This window comes from Pagrus pagrus, assembly GCF_965226575.1.
Source record: "Pagrus pagrus genome assembly, chromosome: 24".
Lineage (NCBI taxonomy): Eukaryota > Metazoa > Chordata > Actinopteri > Spariformes > Sparidae > Pagrus > Pagrus pagrus.
Genome location: NC_140206.1, coordinates 915,268 through 936,439, shown reverse-complemented (window position 1 = coordinate 936,439; position 21,172 = coordinate 915,268). Strand labels below are relative to the sequence as shown.

The following is a 21,172-nucleotide window of genomic DNA, read 5'->3' as shown; positions in this document are numbered from 1 at the left end:
GGACCTTCGTCACAGAGTACCATTATTTTTGTTTAACTGGAAACAGCTGATATCTCTCTCTCTCCACAAAGACACCAGACTCCATTCACAAAAACACACATTTAACTGCACTCATATCAGATTCTGCTCCCTCGTTTACCGACGGGAGGAGAGCCCACAGATTACTTTGTAACTTTTGGGAGTTTTCTTCACTTCTGTTTATCAGCCTGACTGCAGCACACTGTAAAAAATGAATGAAACCACTGGCTAACAACTGCAGTAAATTCACAGCAGCGTACTGCATTTATTTTACAGTCATATAAATGAAAATCAGATTAATTAGTCAGATTATTAGTCATATCTCTGTTACATACGTTCCACTACTATTATCGTACTGCATTACTACATACCATCCTTACCATTAATCACTACTACTGTTATCACTAGTAATCACATTTCCATGTGCATTTCATTATTATTGCTGTAATACATCTTAATGTACTTTCATTCCTGTCAACCATCGCTTATAATCGAATACATTGTGATCTCGTTGATCTGCTCTGTACATGCGACATCTATTGCACGTCTGTCCGTCCTGGGAGAGGGATCCCTCCTCTGTGGCTCTTCCTGAGGTTTCTTCCGCATTTTTTTTTCCCTGTTAAAAGGGCCTTTTTTTTGGGGCAAGTTTTTCCTCACTCGAATCGAGGGTCGAAGGACAGAGGGTGTCGTCTCTGTACAGATTGTAAAGCCCTCTGAGGCAAACTGTGATTTGTGAATTTGCCATCTTTATCGCTTCAGTTTGCCGCTCAAATTCAAATTCACAGCAGCTCACACTAATACTCCAGATAATCACCCATCATGCATTGCAAAAGCCTGATTCTGCTGACTCTGCTGCTTGTCACCAGTGCAGTGACCCGTGGAGGTGAATGTCATGTCGACTGCTGACCGGAGCTACATTTAAAGGACTGTTGTACATTGACACATTGCAGTCGCAGGACGAACCGAGCTGGTGGCGAGGATGTGGAGGTGTGGTTTGTCGGCCTCCAGCAGCAGACGCAGCGTGCTGAGGAAACTCTCCACCAGCAGGTTGATGCTCTGACAGTGACACGCCAGCAGCAGCTGCTCCATCGCCTCCATCGCTATACACACATACCTGCAGAACAAACACACACTCACGTCACAGCCATGTTACCATGTGTGTGTTGTCATTGTCGTGACGTTGTGTGTACTGACCCGTAGCGGTGGCGGTTCAGCTCTCTGGTCAGTCGCTCCGACAGGTACGCGGCGATGCGGTCCAGTTTCTCCGGAGCCGACAGAGCGAAGAACGTCAGCTTCTCCATGTTGGCTTTCACCAGCCCGTCCTACATACACACACACACACACACACACACACACACACACACGCACACACACACCAAACTCTGTGCACTTTTCTGGGTATTTAAGCGTTTAAACATCTCGTTTGATTTAACTTCCCCAGTTTCAACTCAAGGTCGACTAACTGACATTTTAAGCTCTTTCAAACACATCGAGGTCAACAAATAAACTTTCACGCTCAACTCCAGAAATAACTATACAATTAAATGCATCAGAAATAATATTAAAAATAAATCTTTAAAAGCATTTATTAATTTATAAAACGTGACATAAACTGATATTTCTGTTTTCATTTGATTCCTGATTTTTTTTACTGTAAATTCCAAGATTTATCTACGTACCCATCTTATTTGTTTATTTATTTATTATTTTCCACCTGAGTTTCTTCCTCATTTAGTCCCTCAAACTATTAATAAATAATTAATTTACGTATCTACATTGTGTTTCCACAGAGGAATGAATACAAAGGTAAATAAAAACATATATACTGTTTGTCACAATGTATAAATGAATATATAATGGCATGTTTATTTATTTATTAAGTAAATTTTTTCTGTATTGGATTTCCACAGCTTTACACTGTATGTGTGTGTGTGTGTGTGTGTGTGTGTGTGTTTACCTCCGGGTCTTCTGGGAAAATATTATCAACCAGCCGCTTGTAGCGAGGACGTAACGCCCAGCAGCAGCCACACAGACCTGGACATTAAAAGATTAAAAGGTGGAGATTTACGGCAAATATGAGAAAATATACTTAAAAGTCAGGAGACCTTCAGAATAAAAGCCTGTAATGAGTATTTGACACTCGTGGGGGCGGCAGAGAGTCCGTCAGTGTTTAACCGTCTCTTCTCAAGATTTTACTTCAATTTTTCATCTCTCTCCATGTTCAGTGTGTGAGATTAGAGGAGACGAGATCGACCAATGGTCAACTGCCAACTCATCACACACACGCACACACACACACACACACACACACACACACTCACACACACGCACTACAATGCAGCAGCAGTAATACTACGTCTTAAGCGTTAATCCAGCGGTGGCTTGTTGTTACGTAATGTGTTTATATTGTTTTTAGTTAGTGAGCTTAAAGAGTCGACTCTGCAGCGACGCAGGTTCAATCCCCCCACATGTGACCTGCAGCAAGGCACCGAGCTGACACCTGCGTCCAAGACTGTGGAAAAATTCTCTCAAACACAACGTTTATAAGTCAGTAATAAATACTCGTGATTAATTATTAAGTAAGACCGTAAAGAGTGAGCTCCAACAAGATGTTCTCTTTGTTTTAGTTCAGCTACGGAAGTAAAATTCTGCCAAAAACAAATCAAATTAATAACAAACGAAGAGTGTTTTTTTTAAACTTATCTCATAATTTTGACTCGATTAAAATCTCACAATCTCACAAAAAAAGTCAAAAGTTTGGCTTGTGACTTAATATCTTATAATCTGGAGATACATTTTGAGCTCTCCTCCCGTCGGTCAACGTCTCCGGATCAGAACAGAACCTGATGAGACTCCAGGTGTTTATTCTGGATCTGCAAATGTCTTTTTTTTTGTTTTGGTCGAGACCCGTACCGGCAGGAGTTACAGATCATGTGTTTAAAATTGGTTTTGTTAAGTAAAAGTACTTTTAACTTGTATACCATAACTCTAATTTAAAAGCCAGAACAATGTTGAATTTCATCAAAATCTTTACTTTTCTTATCATTTCTGTCGTCTCTCACGATTCCTTCAGAGCAGATTAAAAAAATACATCTTTTTGTGACTTTTGTAATTTCTCAAACCAAAACAGGTGGCTCAGTTTTAAATTGTCACTGTCGTCTCCAGTCCAGCAGGTGGCGCTAATACCAAAAAACACTTAAATGTCATCATTTTCACTTAATATCTCGTAAGTTTTGACTTTTGTTACTTAACTACATTTCTATCTATTAAAACATGAAGGCAATTATAAGATATAAATAAATGGGATTCATGCTAATGTAGAAAACCTTTAACTTAAAGCATAAAACACATTAAAATATATGAATATATTACAATTAATGAGATTTTCCTTTATTCATTCCATTAAAAATAGCAAAGCATCGAAATAAGTAAAATGAAAGACTTTAAGATCTCTTGCAAATAAATATAGTTGTACACATTTTATAATAACTCTGTTTACACGTTTAATTTTAAAGCTCTTCACTTTGCGTCACCTTTAGCATCGAGCAGCTGCAAACGTAGCAACACAACCTGCAGACAACTGAAGAAAATGTTCAATAAATGTTTAAATCTCTCACCGTACATGAAGACGACTCCGTCAGCTCACATCCACTGTCACTCCCATCACACACACACACACACACACACACACACACACGTTTATAGTTAATCCTCTCCACACACACACACACACACATTAAACCCACCTCCTTTCATTCACCGTCAGTTAAGAACCTCGTACCTCCACATTCAGAGGACGATGTCACAATCTGAGGTTTCATGTTAACGACCTGTTTGTTGTCGTTAAATCTGATTTAATACAAATTATAATTAATATTCTCAGCAGCTGAAAGATTCCTGTGTGTGTGTGTGTGTGTGTGTGTGTGTGTGTGTGTGTGTGTGTGTGTGATCCGGGCCATGTGCAGCAGCTCAGCGCTCTATAATCTGCTCTGGATTTATTTATCATTCCAGCCGAAACAGAAAAAAAAAACATATCAGAAACCTGCAGAACTGAAGCAGCTTCAGTCGTCCTCGCCGCAGTAAAACTACTCCGTGTTTACTGCGAACAGGAGGACACAGAAGTACAAATACTTCAGTGAACAGCTGCTGGATTAAAGGGTTAAAGTTCAAGCATTGGAGGTCACGTTAGCCTGTTAGCATTACCTGCATTTCTGCTGTACATGTTACGTTGTTGCTTCATGATTATCGATCCAATAACTTTGTATTGTCCAAACTGGAGCTGAAACAAGAAGCTGATCGATCGATTGTAGACAGAAATGATTAAGCAGCTATTATGATAATCAATAAAGCCTCCCAAAACTGAACACTTGCTGTTTTCTTTGTCTTCTGTGATCTTAAACTGAAAATGTTGTGGTTTTGAAAATGAAATAAATCATTTGAAGTCTTCAGGTTCGACTCCGGAGTCTTCTTTTTCATTATCTTCTGACTTTTTATAGTTCAAACAACAACGAGATGCACCAATGATCCAAATGATCTTTAATCGACATACAGTACTTTACTATGTTTGCTGTTATATATATATATATATATATATATGTCAAGTATGGGTCAATCCACGTCAACCCAGAATTCAGAACTTTTCCCGGTTCATTTCCTGGATTTTTAGCTCGTAACAGCTCAGTTTTCATTTTAGATCACCCAATGAAAAACAGGCTCAACAGGTCTCACACAGACCTTGAGGTCAACACAGAGCAGATATCTACCTACTTATTCAAATATAACGGCCAGTGAAAAGAACAGAGAAACAAGAACATAATCACTGTGGGGGAAAATCTACAGCACGTAAATACTTAACAAGAAGGTCCCATGAATTTAAGAGAAGTTTTTACATACATGCAAATATTCTGAAAATACATTTAAACAATAAATAAATAAATAGATTAAAGTACAAATTAAAAGTAGAAATGGAAACTTCGGCTGTAAAATCAGTGGTTTTCTTTCACAGGCAGCTGTTTCCACAGTGTTGACTTCAAGGAAAAGATTTTTATTTTTTTAAACTACAATTTGGAAAATTACAAATGTCCTGAACCCTGAGATCAGAGCTGTCACTGAAATGTTAACTAATGTCAAAAGAGACGTTTCACCATTTATAAGTTAACGTTCACCAAGATGTTATGTGACCTCAACGGCCGAACACCTGCAGGAGAGATGATCTCAATATATCTCTTTCTTTTTCCACTAAAACTACAATTTATAAACTTCTTGTTCATTATTTTTGGACTGTATTATTTATGTTTTTCAAAAGGCAGAAAAAATCCAGCAGAGAAATGTTTTGGGGACAAAACCAGGACGTTTCCTCAAACTATAGTTGAATTATCAATAACTATAATCGTGATCGTAGAAGTTTCAGTAGTATCTGAAGTATCTGTAGTATCTGAAGTATCTGAAGTAACTGAAGTATCTGAAGTATCTGAAGTACCTCCAGGTGTCTGGTGGTCCAGCACAGAGCAGCAGTCCTGCAGCAGCCTCCGAGGAGCCTGGGACACGGTGGACATGTCGACGGGCCTCGGCAGCGACATCCCCCTGGGCAGGCTGGGTATGTTCATGCCTCGGGGCATGCTGGGTATGTTCATGCCTCGGGGCATGCTGGGTAAACTGGGCAAAGTGGGCAGACTGGGCATAGTGATGCCTCTGGGTAAACTGGGAGGGTTGATGCCTCTGGGCAGGGAGCTGAGCACGGCAGGCATGGTGGGAAACCTGGGAAGAGTCCCCGGCATCTCGGCGGTGACCTGGCTGATGGAGTCGCCCGGAGGAAGAGGAGGATGGAGCGGCGGGATGAAGGAGGAACTCTGAGGAGGAGTAAAGGTGGAGACCGTCAGAGGAGGTGAATGAAAATATGTAAAGCAGGACTGAAGTGAAAAACCTTTTCCCTCCTCCCTCCTCCTGCCTCCACACATTCCTCTGAGTCTTAACCCCTTCAGCTCAACTCGTCCTCCACTCAACATGTTAATAAAGTTTATTCAAATAGAGACTGTAAATACAGTAAAAGCACAGAGAGGCTACAAAAAAGACATCAGTGAAAAACCTTCTGTACAGTTTATCATCCCAAACTGAAACTAAAACAAGCAGTGAAGAAATGTTCTGTGGACTTCACCTGACTTAACATCATCATCAGGAGATGATGACTGAGCCTGACTTTATATCATCAGGAGGAGACGATGGCTGAGCCTGACTTTATATCATCAGGAGGAGACGATGACTGAGCCTGACTTTATATCATCAGGAGGAGACGATGGCTGAGCCTGACTTTATATCATCAGGAGGAGACGATGGCTGAGCCTGACTTTATATCATCAGGAGGAGACGATGACTGAGCCTGACTTTATATCATCAGGAGGAGACGATGGCTGAGCCTGACTTTATATCATCAGGAGGAGACGATGACTGAGCCTGACTTTATATCATCAGGAGGAGACGATGACTGAGCCTGACTTTATATCATCAGGAGGAGACGATGGCTGAGCCTGACTTTATATCATCAGGAGGAGACGATGGCTGAGCCTGACTTTATATCATCAGGAGGAGACGATGACTGAGCCTGACTTTATATCATCAGGAGGAGACGATGACTGAGCCTGACTTTATATCATCAGGAGGAGACGATGGCTGAGCCTGACTTTATATCATCAGGAGGAGACGATGACTGAGCCTGACTTTATATCATCAGGAGGAGACGATGACTGAGCCTGACTTTATATCATCAGGAGGAGACGATGGCTGAGCCTGACTTTATATCATCAGGAGGAGATGACTGAGCCTGACTTTATATCATCAGGAGGAGACGATGACTGAGCCTGACTTTATATCATCAGGAGGAGATGACTGAGCCTGACTTTATATCATCAGGAGGAGACGATGACTGAGCCTGACTTTATATCATCAGGAGATGATGGCTGAGCCTGACTTTATATCATCAGGAGATGATGGCTGAGCCTGACTTTATATCATCAGGAGACGATGGCTGAATTTACATTAATGAGTTAAAATGACAGAAAAACGATCATAACTTGATTTCTGTTGAAGTTTTTTGAAGGACATATATAAATATTTGAAGTAGAAGCATTTAATAGCAGAAATACATAAAAACTAAACCAAAATGAAATCTAAGAGTTAAGTCGTACAATGTGAACGCAGCATTTTTATATTCAGCTTATACTTCATGTTTACAAATGCATCAGATTCATTTTTAAAGGCAAATGTTTTGTGTTTTAGATCTGCAAAATATTTGCCTTTAAAGTGTGTTTAAAGTAGCTCAGGATGCAAATACTACAGTACAGTAAAGTACCTGCACAGTGTGGTAGAGTACTTGCATACAGCTCCTACCTGCTCGACTCCAGCGCTGCTCTCTTACAGCTGTTCCCCTCGGACAGACACAAACAGCTGCTTATGTAACACCGGCTGAGCCTCTACTGGCCGGCAGCTCAGATCGATAATCAATCGGCGTGATCGATCCTGAGCTCTGCGGGCTGAGCCGCCTCTGACATCACAGCAGGAACTCAGAGTCACATCAGAGTCGTCGTCCTGCGTCACATGTGGAGGAGAACTGAACATGACTGATATTCACAACACATCTGAAGATACAAACCTGTTGGACACATCCTGACATTTGTGTTGTGTGAGGAGAGAAGTGGGCCCATCATGCTGCTGTGGTGCCGGAGGAGCGCCCCCTGGTGTCTGATGCTGCTCACTGCTGCCATGTTTCTGTTGTCTGACTGGTGAAATATCTTTTACTATTTATTCATTAAAAGAAGAAGAAACACTAAAACCTGATAAAAACAGGAGCGTCTCATTCATCCAGGACAGGAAGACGTGTCGGCGCTGACTCAGAGACACAAACAGAGGAGGTGGAGCCGTTTTGTTCGTTCACACAAACTTTATTTATACAAATCACTCATGAACATTTTCTCCAAAAATAAATCTTCACAGCAAAGTCAGAGCATCAGGACAGCGTTTGTTTCCCTGCGGCGTTCAGGAGCAGAAAGCCGAGAGCGAGCCGACGTCTCAGGCGCCACAAATGATCAGTTATTGATTTTATATCACGCTGACAAGAAAAAGAAAATGCCCCGCCCCTCCACGACAAAGCCCCGCCCACCCACGCATAAGCCCCGCCCCTCCGGCGTGTGATTTCTGCACCGTTTCAAACACTTTTCAGTTTCTGTCCACGTTTGAGGTTTGAGCATCCAGATTCAACTCAACGCACTGCAGCTCCCATGAGGGTTTGACAGCCTGCCAGCAGCGAGGACTCATGGGAGATGTAGTTAAAAGATGAACTGATTGTGACGGGGTTTTTCTTTATTAAGAATCTGTTTCAGTAGAAATAATAAAACTAGTTTAATTAGTTTTGTCGTCTGCAGGTCGAGCTGCTCCTGTAACATCTGAATCTTTACTCTTGTTGACTGTGCTCATCTCATAAAGTTATAAAGTGCAGTTTGTTGTTAGTTTCAAGATCACACACCTTAAATCGTAGTTTCAGTGAATGGAGTTTGGTGTGCTGAGCCACATAAAGGCAAGAAAATAGAAAAAGGCACTTTTTATTTAAATGTTAAAGAGAGAAATTAAAGATATGAATTATTCTGTTATGACAACAGTGTCATGTGTTTCATTTCACACTCAGCAGCTCCCTCGTGTGGTCGACCGACTTGTGACAGGAACAGAAGCTCACGGTTCATTTTACTCTCCAAACTGAAGCCTAAATATTGATCAGCTGATTGTTGATTATTCTGATAAATACCATGATGACGATTGTTAGTGTGGATTGAAAGGTTTTGAATTCTTTTATCTCCTGTTGTCATTTTAAATTATTCAATAAAGTTTCTTATAGCTTTCTACTGATGTGTTATTTTCTTGAACAAAGACTATTACAGATATTTTAACACAAAACTGAGTTTTTTGGAGCAAACTAAAATATGTTAATGAGGACGAGAACAACGACGTTTAACAAAAGTCAGTTTTTCATGTTTTGTTCGTCCTTGTTGCAGATTTTGACACTAAACATTAAGCAAAGCAGCTCCTGAGGAAGTGTTCACGTTTTCTGTGGAGGAGTTGATCGTGTGTCTCACAGAAAGCCGACGGGATTCAAACCAGCAACCAGGTCACAGGTTCGATCCCCGAGCTTCACACCGTCGAGCTCCTGATCACCAGTGAACACGACGTCTGAACAAGAAGCTCGTGTCTGCAGATGCTACATTTTCTTGCAGCATCAGAAGAAAGTTTAAAAAAAAAAAGAATTTCAAAAATCAAAAAAACAAACTGATACGCAGTAAGTTTTAACTTTCTACGTCCTAATTTTTACATTTTGCATATTTCATCTTATTTTTTTTTTTATGTTCTGAAGAAGGTTTCACACATTTGATCTCTTTGGCAGAACGACTCAGTGTCGTATCTTGTGATGTTGTAGTCCACGTGAACAAACAGAACTACAAACCCCAGCAGCTCTGACCATCAGTGGCGCTTCCTGTGTGGCTCTGCCTGGAAGTATTCCTCCGGAGTGACGGTCTTCACCCCGCCAAAATAATCCAACACCCACACCTGAAACATGGAGGAACACGCAGGTTGACGACACCGTCAGCAAACCAACATCTGGTTAAATGTTCCAGAAAATGAATGGAGTTTGGTTTGTCAGACTTTTCATGTTTGTTTGACTGCAGTACTTCACAGAGTACTGCTGTTAGTAGTACTATGGTAGTGGTAGCAGTAAAATTAACAACAGGAGTATTTACAGTAGCAGTCATAGTATTAGTAGAAGTACTGTAGTAGTACTGTAGTAGTACTGGTGTGTACCTGTGTGATGTTGAACTTGGCGAAGAACCAGTTGTGATCAGACGGCCAGTCGATCATCTCTGGATGTCGACTGAACAGAGCTCTCTTAGCGAAGACGGCCTCCGTCCCGTTCACCTGGAGCAGAGGAGGCAGGTGAGTGAAGGTCATGTGACTGTTCTTTATCACCTGGATACACAGCTGAGTGTGTGTGTGTGTGTGTGTGTGTGTGTGTGTGTGTGTGTGTGTACCTCCATCACAGATCCAGACAGGATGATGTGAGCACAGAGAGGACTCTGAGGGTCGAAGCCCTGCTGTCTGCAGTAATCAGTCTGAGCCAGAGACATGGACAGAGACGCCTGAGGGTTCACCTGCAGGGACAGACGTTACAGTTCAGCCTCCGTGTTTTTACTAAATTGCTTGTTTTTCTTATGTAGTTCTGAACATTGCTTGTGTCATTAAATGGTTTTTACTGAATTCCATGTTTTTTAAATGCAGTTTTGTACACTGCTGACTGCTTATAGGACCCTACTGGTGTGTAAACAATGATAAAGTTCTGACTTTACTCTTTTAGGTAGTTTTTAAAGTGAGTGTTTTTGTTGAGCAGTTAAGTTCAGTAGTTTGAAGCTTTTAAAGTCGAAAATTTTGAACACTAACGACACTAAGTTCAATTATAGTTAACTACTGCTGATAATATAATGTCAGCTTCAATAAAATCCATGCTTTTTCAAAGGGAGTTCTGAACACTGGAGACTGATGACAGACGTGTCATGTAACAGGAGCCTCACTGAGTTTTTTACTAAATTCCATGTTTTTCTTATGTAGTTCTGTACACGGCTGAAATTTGAAATATGGACAACTGAAGCACACTTCATGATGTTACACTGTTTGAAATGTTTACACTGGATTTCTAAGTCTCTTTCTGAACCTCTTCTCTAACATAGTGTCAGTTTGACTGAAGACAGTTTGAAGGACAGACGCAGATAAACGTCCTCACTAGTTTGACATCAACAGACTGATACAACTTCTCCTGCATGTCGTCTACGATCCTGCTGCGTTCATCACTCAGTGTCCCGTCACATGACTTCAGCTCTGACATGTGACTTTAACTGCTGAGTCACTCTGGAGGAGCTGCTGAGTCACTCTGGAGGAACGACTGTTGCATAAATCCTGAGCTGCATGTTTTCATAACTTTACTGAACGTGACTTCTGCTCTTCTGTTGCAGCAAGTTCATACAGAATGAAACAGAATAGAACTGGTTTAATCAGTGAGGTTATAAATTAGATGTCTTGACAACATTTAAAGAAGAAAAACACTGTTTGAATATTACAGGAAACAAATGTTTTAAACTACAACTGTTTGATCCCAGAGGCATCTCACAGACACACAACAAACCCAAACACACTAATATTAAAGCTGTATTAACACAAATGTGGCATGTTTGTGAGTTTTGTAAAATTCAAATGCTACCATTGGAGATATTTTTAATGTATTCAGTATAAAGTTGTGCCTCTATATTATGAAATAACATCATAAAATACTTTTTTTTTTAACTCTTTAGTTTTCTGTAAAATGCATGTTTCTTAAAACACTACGAATCCCTATGGAACTTTTGAATGGGACTTTTTCCCAACACTTAACTCCCATAGCAACATTGTGGAAATATCATAGCAGATGATTTAAAGTTTGCACAAAGTCAATATAATAGTTTCTGGTAATTCGTGTGATACTTCAAAGACACATTTTTGGATGAATGTTAGATATATTATACAGGAACACAGGAAACATCTGAGACGTTCTGGTCGTTTTAAACGATGCAGAGACGTGAAAGACTCCAGGTTTACAGTTAATCTAAGAATCACAGGACACAAGAAGTTGATTGTTTTTACTAAAAATCAACGATATTTCAAATGTAGTTCTGAACACTGCTCACTCAACGTTTCTACTAAATCCCATGATTTTTAAACATGGTTTTATTCACTGCTGACTGAAGCAGAAGACAAATGATTGATACGTTTAAACTTGACAACTTTCTTTGTGGTAGATTTAAAGTTCAAAATACTTGAACTACAGTGAAAACTACAGACTTGTTTAAATATTATAGTAAACTACAGTCCGTAATGCAAAGTTAACGTCAACCTCACTAAATTCAGCCATTTCTCAGTGGAGTTTTGTACATTGCTGACTCACCTGATTGGAAAATAAATAGTTTTTCTGATGATACTTTAATTGTGTTGAACAGACACAATAATAGGAAATTTAATTGTGGCTTCACTAAATTCACTGTTTTTTCTATGCAGTTCTGAACTGAACAGACTGAGCTCCAGCAGAATGTGACACAAACAGCTGAAACTAATTTACAGGAAGTTTGTCACATCTTGAACACTACAACAGTAACGTGGACTCCAACAGTAACGCGGAGTCCGACAGTAACGTGGACTCCAACAGTAACGCGGACGTTACCTCCAGGTCCTGCACGGAGATCTCCATGCGGGTCAGGTACATGTAGGGCACCCCGGAGCCGGAGCCCTCCGGCCCGTCGCTGACGGAGAAGGCGTTGGAGAACGGCTGTCCGGCCACCGGCTTGTGGGTGGAGATGGTGGCCATGGAGGCCCAGTCACACTGGTGGGCGACGAAGCGGGCGACCCGGGCCACCTGGTCGTGAGGCGGGATCCGGAACCGGCAGCAGGAGGCCGGGGAGAAGGAGGCCCAGAGGAGGCCGAGGAGGAGCACACACGCTGCCCGGAGAAGAGCGCTCATGGTCGGGTTCGATGTTTGGAGGACAGTCGGTGAGACGGACCGGAGGACGACATATAAACAACACGCGGGGATCCGGTGTGGAGTTTCAAAATAAAAGCTGCGGAGACGACTGTAACAGGAAGCCCTCTCGCAACGACCATTTCTAATTTCAAAATAAAAGCTGGGGTGACGATTCCGAGACGAAATAATAAATACAAATATACATTAATAAATAACATAATGAGTAAATACACCATAAAACAAAACGCTTAAATAATATTGCTTAATATATAATTTATAGTTTAAATTAATAAATAAACAGTTATATAAACTAATGCTTGATAAATACATAAATTATGCTTAAATGCATAAATTAATGGTGACGATCATATAATTATTTATGTATTAAACCACAAATTAAATGTAACGTTAATTCTTTTGCGTACTTATTCATTCAGTTAATTGAGACTTTAAATTATAAAATCACATAATGATTTATTTGCATTGAAGTTTAAAAATAAAAGTTTCACAGTGAAAGTCATTTTTCCTGAGCGGTTTTCAAAATAAAAGTCCTGTTTAAAAACCAGCCACAAACACACATTGGGACAATCTTTCAAAATAAAATGATTTGTGAAATTGAGCTGATTCATTACAAAAACAATAAAATGTACAGAAGCTGCGTTTCAAACCATTTTATTACATCAGTAGAAAAATAGATATCTCTGTGTGGGTCATGTCCATGTGAGTGTGGACCTGCTGATGGGTCACTGTGTTTCACCTTCCAGCTCGCACACGTCACACAGGCTGTCCTCAACGCTGAACTGTCCCCGGCAGCCGCTGCTGCCGCAGAGACAGGCCACTTCCTGTTTGCCCCGCGCGTCGGCAGAGTAATTCCAGGTGAGCTCGCTGCCGGCCTTCACGACCCTGACAGAGAGACGATCACAGCAGTTAGCATCAGGAAGCTACGATAAGTAACCACCAGTGTCTTCTTCTGCGTCCTCTTTCTCACCTGTTGGTGAAGAAGGCGATGACGGGGAAGGCGGGGTCGTGGGAGTCGGTGAAGACGTTCTGGATGAACAGGTTTGGCTGGCAGCTGTGCTGTAGGGCGCAGAGATGTGATCAGAGGAGTCAAAGTAAGTTAGGTTGTAAGTTTACCCTCCATCACTTCCTCCAGAAAACACACAATGTTTAAGAAATCTCTCTGATTCAGCGTTGTTACTAAAATCACTGTTTTTTCTATGTAGTTTTGAACAGTTTTTATTAATTAAGGCTTTTTCTCCAATGATCCAGTTTTTATTCTTGAAATCCTCTTACATTAATGAAGCGGCCCACGTTTCCCTCCTTGCTGGCGTCCAGGAAGTTCACGTCCTCCACCTTCATCGGCCGCTTTAAACTCTTCTGGCTCTTTGTCTCGGTACCGTTCACGCCGTGGACCGCCGCCGCCTCAGGATTGGTTGTTGTCATGGCAACAGTCTTCTCCTGAGCTGGAGACTGGTCACCTGACCCACCAGCTGAAGGAGACGGAGGTGCTGGGCCTCCCACCAACACCGTCTGAAGGACAGAAAACAGGAAAACTGCTTAGTTTTTGTCTTCTGGTCAGAAAAAGTAAAAATAACAATTAAAATAAGTAATTAATCAAATTAATTAACAGACTAACAAACAAACATGTTTAATAAAGATTAAATTCAAACAACAATCAAAGAAAATTGTCTGCAGAAAATCTGAAATAAGCTAGCTGCTGCTTCTGCTATTGATGCTAATGCTACAAACTGATAGACTACTTTTAGCATGTCTTAGAGGCATGGAGATATGCTAACATCACTAAGACTCAATGCTACTAAATGCTATGATATGCTAAGCTAAATGCTAACATATCTATCATGTTCACCCTCTTCATTTAGCATGTCAGCATGCTGACATCAGCTAATTAGCATGTTAATGCTACAGCTGAAGACTGATATAACAGATCACTAGCAGCATGTAGAAATTATGCTAACAGCACGAGTAGTCAATACTACTGAGCCACAGTGGTACTTGAGCTAAATGCTAGCATGCTGATTTGTAGCAGTTTTAATGTTTAGCATGTTGAGCATAATGCTAACAAACTGATGTTTAGCAGTTACAATGTTTAGCATGTTCCCCCTCTTAGTTTAGCCTGTTAGCATGCTATCATTAGCTCATTAGCAGACCTGCTCCCTGTCCTGTGCCGTGCTGGTCGTAGCGTCGGTGTCAGCAGGTCTCTGGATCACGGGGACGTGGAGGGGCGGCGAGGTGAGTTCCAGTAGGTTGCTCCGCCCCTCCACCACCGGCGGGGCGAGCCACTCGGTGACGACCTCCACCTCGTCGTCTGAGGGGAGCTCCGCCCTCGGCAGCTTGGGGGAGGGGGGCTTGGTGGGACTCTGGGCCCTCCGCAGGATCACACCTGCAGACATTTTGTTTCAAATCGATCACATGATCAACGACTGATCCTCGGACTCGCTCCTCCACGTCGACGCCGTCTCACCTGCGTACATGCACACGAATGTGCCGCAGTCCAGGTCGTCACGGCAACGCACACCCCAGCCGCGGTCGTCAGTCTGAAAGACCTGGAGGCGGACTCTGATCCCTCTCTGGACCAGCCGGTTCAGACAGCGAGCCCGGTCACAACCGCACCACGGACCACACTCAAACACCCTGCGCACACACACACACACACACACACACACACACACACACACACACACAGTTTACCACGGTCACAGTCATTCGTATCAGCCGTTTTATTTACGACTCTTCTTCTGTCTCACCCTGACGGTACGGGCTCGTCCAGCCTGTGATGACTGTAATGGCGCCCTCCTCTGGTCGTGGCGACGCAGGCGCAGCGCTGTGCGTCGCTGCAGCCGTCGGTGCAGTCGCAGCAGACGTTGAACAGCGTTGGTCCGCGACTCAGGAAGCAGCCGTGTGGCCAGCGCTCCTTCCTGTAGCGGAAGTCAGGCGGCCGGGCGCCACTGTCCCCGACGCACAGCTCCACCGGCGTGGGCTCCACGCCACGACTCAGGTCCTGCTCTGGCCGCCGGGGACCCGCCGTGGGGGGGACGTCCAGCCGAACAGACGGGTTGAAGGTGAAGAAGTCCACCTGAAGGACACAAAGAGACGGTTTCAAATCTTCCTGCACACCTGCACGGCACCATGACGTCGCCACAGCAGCCATTTTGTTTTCCTGCAGTACAGATTACTTCTGTACTCGGATCATCGTACCTGCAGGAGGTCGTAGCTGTCTGTGGCCAACAGGAAACGCATCACGTCGTCATTGTTACGGAGGCTCCGTCCGCACGGCGCTTTGTAAAGGACGTCCCACTCCTCCATGTCCTCCGGCCCCTCGCCGTCAGAGGCCCTGCCCCCTCCTGATGACATCAGCGGCACCGCGGTCAGCCTCTTAAAGCCACAGAGCAGCGGCACCTTCAGAGGGTTCTGACCCCAGAACAGAGGCGCGGACTGAGGCATGCTGGGTACACTGGACAGGCAGGCCTGCAGGGAGACGGGATGTTAAAATACACACACACACACTCAGTGTTTATACAGTGCATGTGTGAGTGTGTGCGTGTGTGTGTGTGTGACCTGGCAGCAGGTGTGCAGTGTGTACTGCAGCTGGACCGGGGTCAGAGGAGGCAGCAGCTCCTCCCGGCCTGCAGGAGGCCCGTTAGAGGGAGGCAGGGGGGAGGAGGGGGAGGAGCTACGGGGGGAGAAGTCCGCCGGCAGCACCCCACCTGGACAGGAAGACACCACCAAAATAAGACTCCATACACACACTGATAGAGTTCATTTCAAAGCACAATTACCTTTACTCTTCTACCTACCGGTTTTTCAGAATAAAAGTCTGTGTTTACCTGAGCCGATGACCACCTGAACCACGGAGGAGTCCCGAGCCGAGGTCGGACGAGCGAAGTCCAGAACCTCGAGCAGCTTCAGGCCCTGAACATATTCTGATCGACACACAACAGGATGTCAACACAACAGGGAGCGTGAGGTCACTTCCTGTTTATTGCAATCAAAGAAGAGATCAATTAAAAGACCTTTATCTGTCGCCGTGTTCTTCTGCAGGACTCTCTTCAGGTGATCCAGGTAGTCAAAGACGTCAGTGAAGACCTGATCCACGTCCTCGCCGGCCCAGAAGGTTTTGGCCCGTTCTGAAACACACACAAACACACACACAAACAAACAAACAAACCACATCAGACCTGGTCCAGCTTAAAAACCAGTGTCCTTGTAGAACCTTTATTTTGAAGGTTTAAACTTCAGAGACTCATGAAACACTTTACAGACGTGTGACATCACTGCTGTGTGTGTGGTGAGTGACATAAAGGAGCATTTCACAGGTTTCTTTTGTTGTTGTTGTTTTCAGGACTTGACCTGCTCGACATCAAACTTGTACCACACGTGTGTCGGCTGCGTTCACACACTGTGACAGACCGTGAGCTGCATACATGAAGTCATCAGTCAGCAAATAACAAGAAATCGCTTCTTCTCACCAACATCTTGAGGATCCACCGAGTCCTCCTCCTCCTCCATCACACACACGTTAGCCTGCTAGCACTCAGCTAGCTCGCTCAGCCGGACTGACGCACACAGGACCGTTAGCTGCTAGCTTCCCGAGGAGCTAACGATGCTAAATGTGCCGCTACACATTAAAGTTGTAAACAGTTAGTTTAGTAAAAGTTACCGTTTGCTTCAACAACGCTGTCCGCTTCCCCTCACGTTCACATTCAAGCGCGTTTACGTTCTCGTCATTATTGATGCACAACGGCCGCCGTAGAAAACGAGTGTCAATTTTCGCCCCGATTTCTGTTTCCAAGGCAGTTTTTCGTCTCTGAACGTTAACGTGTGCTCATCGATACAACGAGAAACGACGTTTTCTTTGTTGTTTGTACGTAAACTGAGTTGTTAATCATTATTAACCGATATTAGTTTGCTTATTCTAACCGCTGCCTGCCTGGAAGCCTCAGCGCAGGGTTTAAAATGACCCGTACCAGCTTCGTTTCCTCGAATTGACCCACGCGGACCACCGTACTGCTGCGCCGGTTACGAAGTGCGCTTATAAACAAACTCACTTTAATATAACTGCAGTCAAAACGTTATAATAACTACATCTTAACTTAAAACACCTTCATGTGAACGGAAACATATTAATGGCCTGATGCGACGAGAGCGGAGCGTCGCGAGCAGCTGTTTGTGTTAGCATGGAGGTGCTAGCGGAGGCTAGCCCCTCCCTGTGTAGTTTTGTAACTGTGATAATAAATGAACTTATGTAAGTTAAAGTCATCAGGAGCAGAGAGCGGCTGCAGGTCCACGGGCTTCATGACAGGTGAGCGGAGACTAAACTCATCGAGAAGACATGAACTAAAGGTGTTACAGGGCTTTAAGCGTTAATAACATGACGTAATGTGAGTTTGTTTCGGCACCGAGCAGGTCCAAACAGGTGTGTGTTCTGTAACAGAGAACACGTTCAGTCATCAGAGGAGACATTTTGATTTATGGTCGAGGACAGAATCATCACAGCACCAGGAAGCCTCACTGCCCACAAACCTGCTTCTGACAGGTCCGGGTGTTTTTAGCCTAGCCTAGCACAAAGACTGTAAGTGGGGGGAAACTGCTAGCGTAGCTTCCAACGTCAGACAGACCTGAGAGCTTGTGCTCAATGTAAAGTCGAAAATGGTCATTTAAAAGTTTGATATGTGAGAATCTTAATCTATAACTTAAAAAAAAAAAAAAACTGAAATTATCCAGTCTGTACCGCTAGCTGCATGGCTAACTGAGCTAACTAGCTAATGGCAGCTACAGTTAGCAGCAGCTAGCAATGTCTCTGGTGATGCTTCTTGTAAGGTATGAACTCCAGGTGGACACTTCTTGTTTCTCTAACGTCAGCGTTTGAACACTCCTCCCCAGGTGAGATGGCTCAGGTGCGGCGGTCCATCGGCGAGGCGTTGTGGGCGATGTGTGCGGCCGACTCCATGTCGATGCCGGTCCACTGGTACTACGACATCGACTTCATCAGGAGGGACTTTGGCGGCTGGATCTCCGGCTTCAACTCGCCCAGAAGCAGACACCCGTCCAGTATCCTCAGCCTCTCCAACACCAGTAGGAAACTCTTTCATGGAGTCCTGGAAAGTCCTGGAAATGAGCCCAGGTTCAGGTCATGTTTGTTCTTATCTTCCTGTTTGTGCGTTGCAGCCGGCAGCGGTCGGACCGCCTGGTCGTCCGGCGCCAAACGGCCTGACGTGGTCGGTAACGTGATCCTCCACGATAAACTGAACCTGTGGACGGCCTCCAACGGATCGGTCCACTATCATCAAGGTACTGAAGACGGTGTTTTATTTAGAGCTTGTTGCGATTAGACGATTGATCAGTTAGTTGAGCACGGGCGCATTTTACAGACAAACTGATAAATCGTTATTAATTGAATCACTTAACATACTTTTGTTTGTACAAAACAAGAATTGAGGTCCTGGAAAACCTTGAAAATGTGCCTTGAAAACACTTGAATTTGAACCCGATGCTTCAGATTCATGTCAGCCGCTGGTCTTCACCTCAGACGCCGTTAGCTTCATGCTAACATCAGAGTTAATTATAACAGGCTGCCGTTAGTTGTTGCTCAATATTTATAGGTGCTAACTGTTGTGTAGCTAACTGACAAAGCTAACGTTAGCATGCTAATATCTGACCTCGCTGCTTCTTTGTCCCCAGACTCCCTTAACAAATGTGTCAGTTCAGTGAGTTGTTGAGTTGGAGACAGTCAGGTGTGTTTGTGTTTCAGGTCTTCAGTCTGGTGAAAACACCCTGAACGTCCTCTGTTCTCTCCGAGCGGCTCGCTCACTCGTCTCCGGTCGTTTCACGGACGTCTCTCAGCCGGACGCTCGAGCCGCCGTGCTGTCAGACTATGTCCACTTCCTGACCACGCCCGGCTCGCACCAGGACACCTACGCCGAGTCCTTCCACCGCTCGTTCTTCGCAGACTGGCAGGACGCCAGGCCGACGTCACCAAGTCAGGTAAAACAAACAGCCCGGTGGAGCCGACGCCTCTTCGTGTTTCTGTTCTGACTGGTTTTTCCTCGCCGTCTTTTCAGGTTCTGAAGTTTGCAGAAAAACGCTCCAGACGGATGTTGAGCTCCTCGTTCGCTGACGGCCAGCTGGACGCCATCGGCTGCCTTCCCATGACCCTCCCCTTCATCCTGCTGTCTGCCTCGGCCAATGAGGAGCGAGCAGTGAGTGAACTGCATTGACTGTCTTACCTTTCACTCTGACGGCTGTTCAAGTACCTTAAATCTTGCAGTACTCGAGTAAATGTACTCAGTTACCTGTGTCTGACCTTTGACCTCCCGTGTCTCAGCTCTCGGCAGCAGTGGAGTTTGTGAAGCTCACCCACCCCCACCCGAAGGTGCCTGAGTACGTGTCGATTTACAGCCGGGCGCTGCACGCCGTGCTGGGCGGAGCCAGCGTTCGGCAGCAGGCGGAGCACGCTCTGAGGAGGCTGGACGCCTGGGACACCTGCCAGAGCTACAGCCGCAAGGCCGGCAGGTACGAGTCACACCTGGTGTGAATATGTCCCTTTGTTTATTGACCGAACACAGTTCATGAAAGAATAAAGGGAGTTTTCACTGTGTGTGTTTGAGGTTTGCGGCGGCGTCACAGGAGCGGCTGAAGGTGCATCAGAGCGCGGTGAACTACCTCGGTCTGGCCTGCTACACTAAAGGTTCACATCACTCTGCATCACAAACATAAAGATCTTTAGTGACGGAGAATAAATCCTTTAATCACAGCGTCACCTGTCTGTGTCAATCCACAGGAGCTCTGTCCAGCCTCTTTTATCTGGCTCACGAGTTCCACGACGACCCCAGAGGAGGAATCCTGGCCAACACCAACTGTGGAGGTTCGTACACAAGTCAGTCGACAGGGAACGATTCACTTCATTAGAAACATCGTGATTTTTCTCTGGAGGCCGTAATGTTAGCATGCTAACGTTAGCATTTAGCTCAAATCACCACTGTGACTCGTTAAGGACCTCACAGAGCTACTAGCATTAGCTCTGCTAGCATGACCGTAGGCTGAAATATCTGTTGTTTTTTCTCCAAACAAAAATTAAGTAAAAAAGTAAAGACGTTGACCTTGTTGTTGTTTGTTGTTGTTGTTGACGTCGTGTTTGTGTTCCAGGTGAGAACTGTAACCGCGGCGCGGCGCTGGGAGCCTTGCTGGGGGCGGCGGCGGTGTACAGCGGCGGCGTCATCCCACAGGAGTGGAAGGACGAACTGAGGGACGGCCAGGAGCTCATCCCCGACATCCTGAAGGAGCTGCAGTGAGAGCAGCGTCGCCCCCGGAGGACTGGAGGGGAACTGCAGCTTTAAACGTTCAAATAAATCTGTTCGACTTCCTGTCTAAACGCACAACAATGAAGATGTACTCCATTTTTTCTTTTATTAGTATTTAATTTCATGCAAAACTCTTTTTCACTTAATCAAGTTTTGTTTACATATTTTTTATGTGGTAGTAAAATGTGAATAAATTAACAGCATATTAAACTGATGTGTTTAAAAACTGATCAACTCTCAGACATTTATTTAACTTTTT

At 44.2% G+C, this 21,172-nt stretch overlaps 4 protein-coding genes across 5 annotated transcripts in view; 1 reads left to right on the top strand and 3 right to left on the bottom strand.

The window, feature by feature from the left end:
* LOC311253376 (protein EFR3 homolog B-like) overlaps positions 1 to 5,911 on the bottom strand; it is a 13,240-nt gene extending 7,329 nt beyond the window's left edge. Inside the window, exons 1-4 of the mRNA XM_084347297.1 lie at positions 5,498 to 5,911; positions 1,976 to 2,052; positions 1,213 to 1,340; positions 982 to 1,132 (exon numbers count right to left, since the gene is read on the bottom strand). Of these exons, the coding sequence (XP_084203423.1) occupies positions 982 to 1,132; positions 1,213 to 1,340; positions 1,976 to 2,052; positions 5,498 to 5,795 (654 nt within the window). The 5' untranslated portion in view covers positions 5,796 to 5,911. The remainder of the gene's footprint in view (positions 1 to 981; positions 1,133 to 1,212; positions 1,341 to 1,975; positions 2,053 to 5,497) is intronic.
* Positions 5,912 to 7,937: 2,026 nt separating this feature from the next.
* On the bottom strand, positions 7,938 to 12,692 carry creg1 (cellular repressor of E1A-stimulated genes 1). The gene is made up of 4 exons (XM_084347336.1): positions 12,299 to 12,692; positions 10,086 to 10,205; positions 9,859 to 9,972; positions 7,938 to 9,606 (listed from the first exon to the last, which is right to left on the bottom strand). The coding sequence occupies exons 1-4, from the start codon at positions 12,593 to 12,595 to the stop codon at positions 9,520 to 9,522; spliced, it is 618 nt and encodes a 205-aa protein (XP_084203462.1). The 5' UTR covers positions 12,596 to 12,692; the 3' UTR covers positions 7,938 to 9,519.
* A 559-nt stretch (positions 12,693 to 13,251) lies between these two features.
* On the bottom strand, positions 13,252 to 17,337 carry setdb2 (SET domain bifurcated histone lysine methyltransferase 2). The gene is made up of 11 exons (XM_084347304.1): positions 17,083 to 17,337; positions 16,627 to 16,740; positions 16,441 to 16,536; positions 16,172 to 16,320; positions 15,812 to 16,081; positions 15,361 to 15,689; positions 15,078 to 15,247; positions 14,764 to 14,996; positions 13,889 to 14,125; positions 13,584 to 13,672; positions 13,252 to 13,498 (listed from the first exon to the last, which is right to left on the bottom strand). The coding sequence occupies exons 1-11, from the start codon at positions 17,120 to 17,122 to the stop codon at positions 13,339 to 13,341; spliced, it is 1,887 nt and encodes a 628-aa protein (XP_084203430.1). The 5' UTR covers positions 17,123 to 17,337; the 3' UTR covers positions 13,252 to 13,338.
* Positions 16,882 to 21,143, top strand: LOC311253391 (uncharacterized protein). 2 transcript variants are annotated; one of them, XM_084347321.1, is made up of 9 exons: positions 16,882 to 16,901; positions 18,497 to 18,688; positions 18,782 to 18,904; positions 19,365 to 19,597; positions 19,675 to 19,812; positions 19,938 to 20,125; positions 20,221 to 20,300; positions 20,394 to 20,477; positions 20,759 to 21,143. In XM_084347321.1, the coding sequence occupies exons 2-9, from the start codon at positions 18,502 to 18,504 to the stop codon at positions 20,902 to 20,904; spliced, it is 1,179 nt and encodes a 392-aa protein (XP_084203447.1). In that variant the 5' UTR covers positions 16,882 to 16,901; positions 18,497 to 18,501; the 3' UTR covers positions 20,905 to 21,143. The 2 variants fall into 2 exon arrangements, with proteins under 2 accessions (XP_084203447.1, XP_084203446.1); XM_084347320.1 differs by lacking the exon at positions 16,882 to 16,901 and adding an exon at positions 17,638 to 17,915.
* The last annotated feature ends 29 nt before the right edge of the window (positions 21,144 to 21,172 follow it).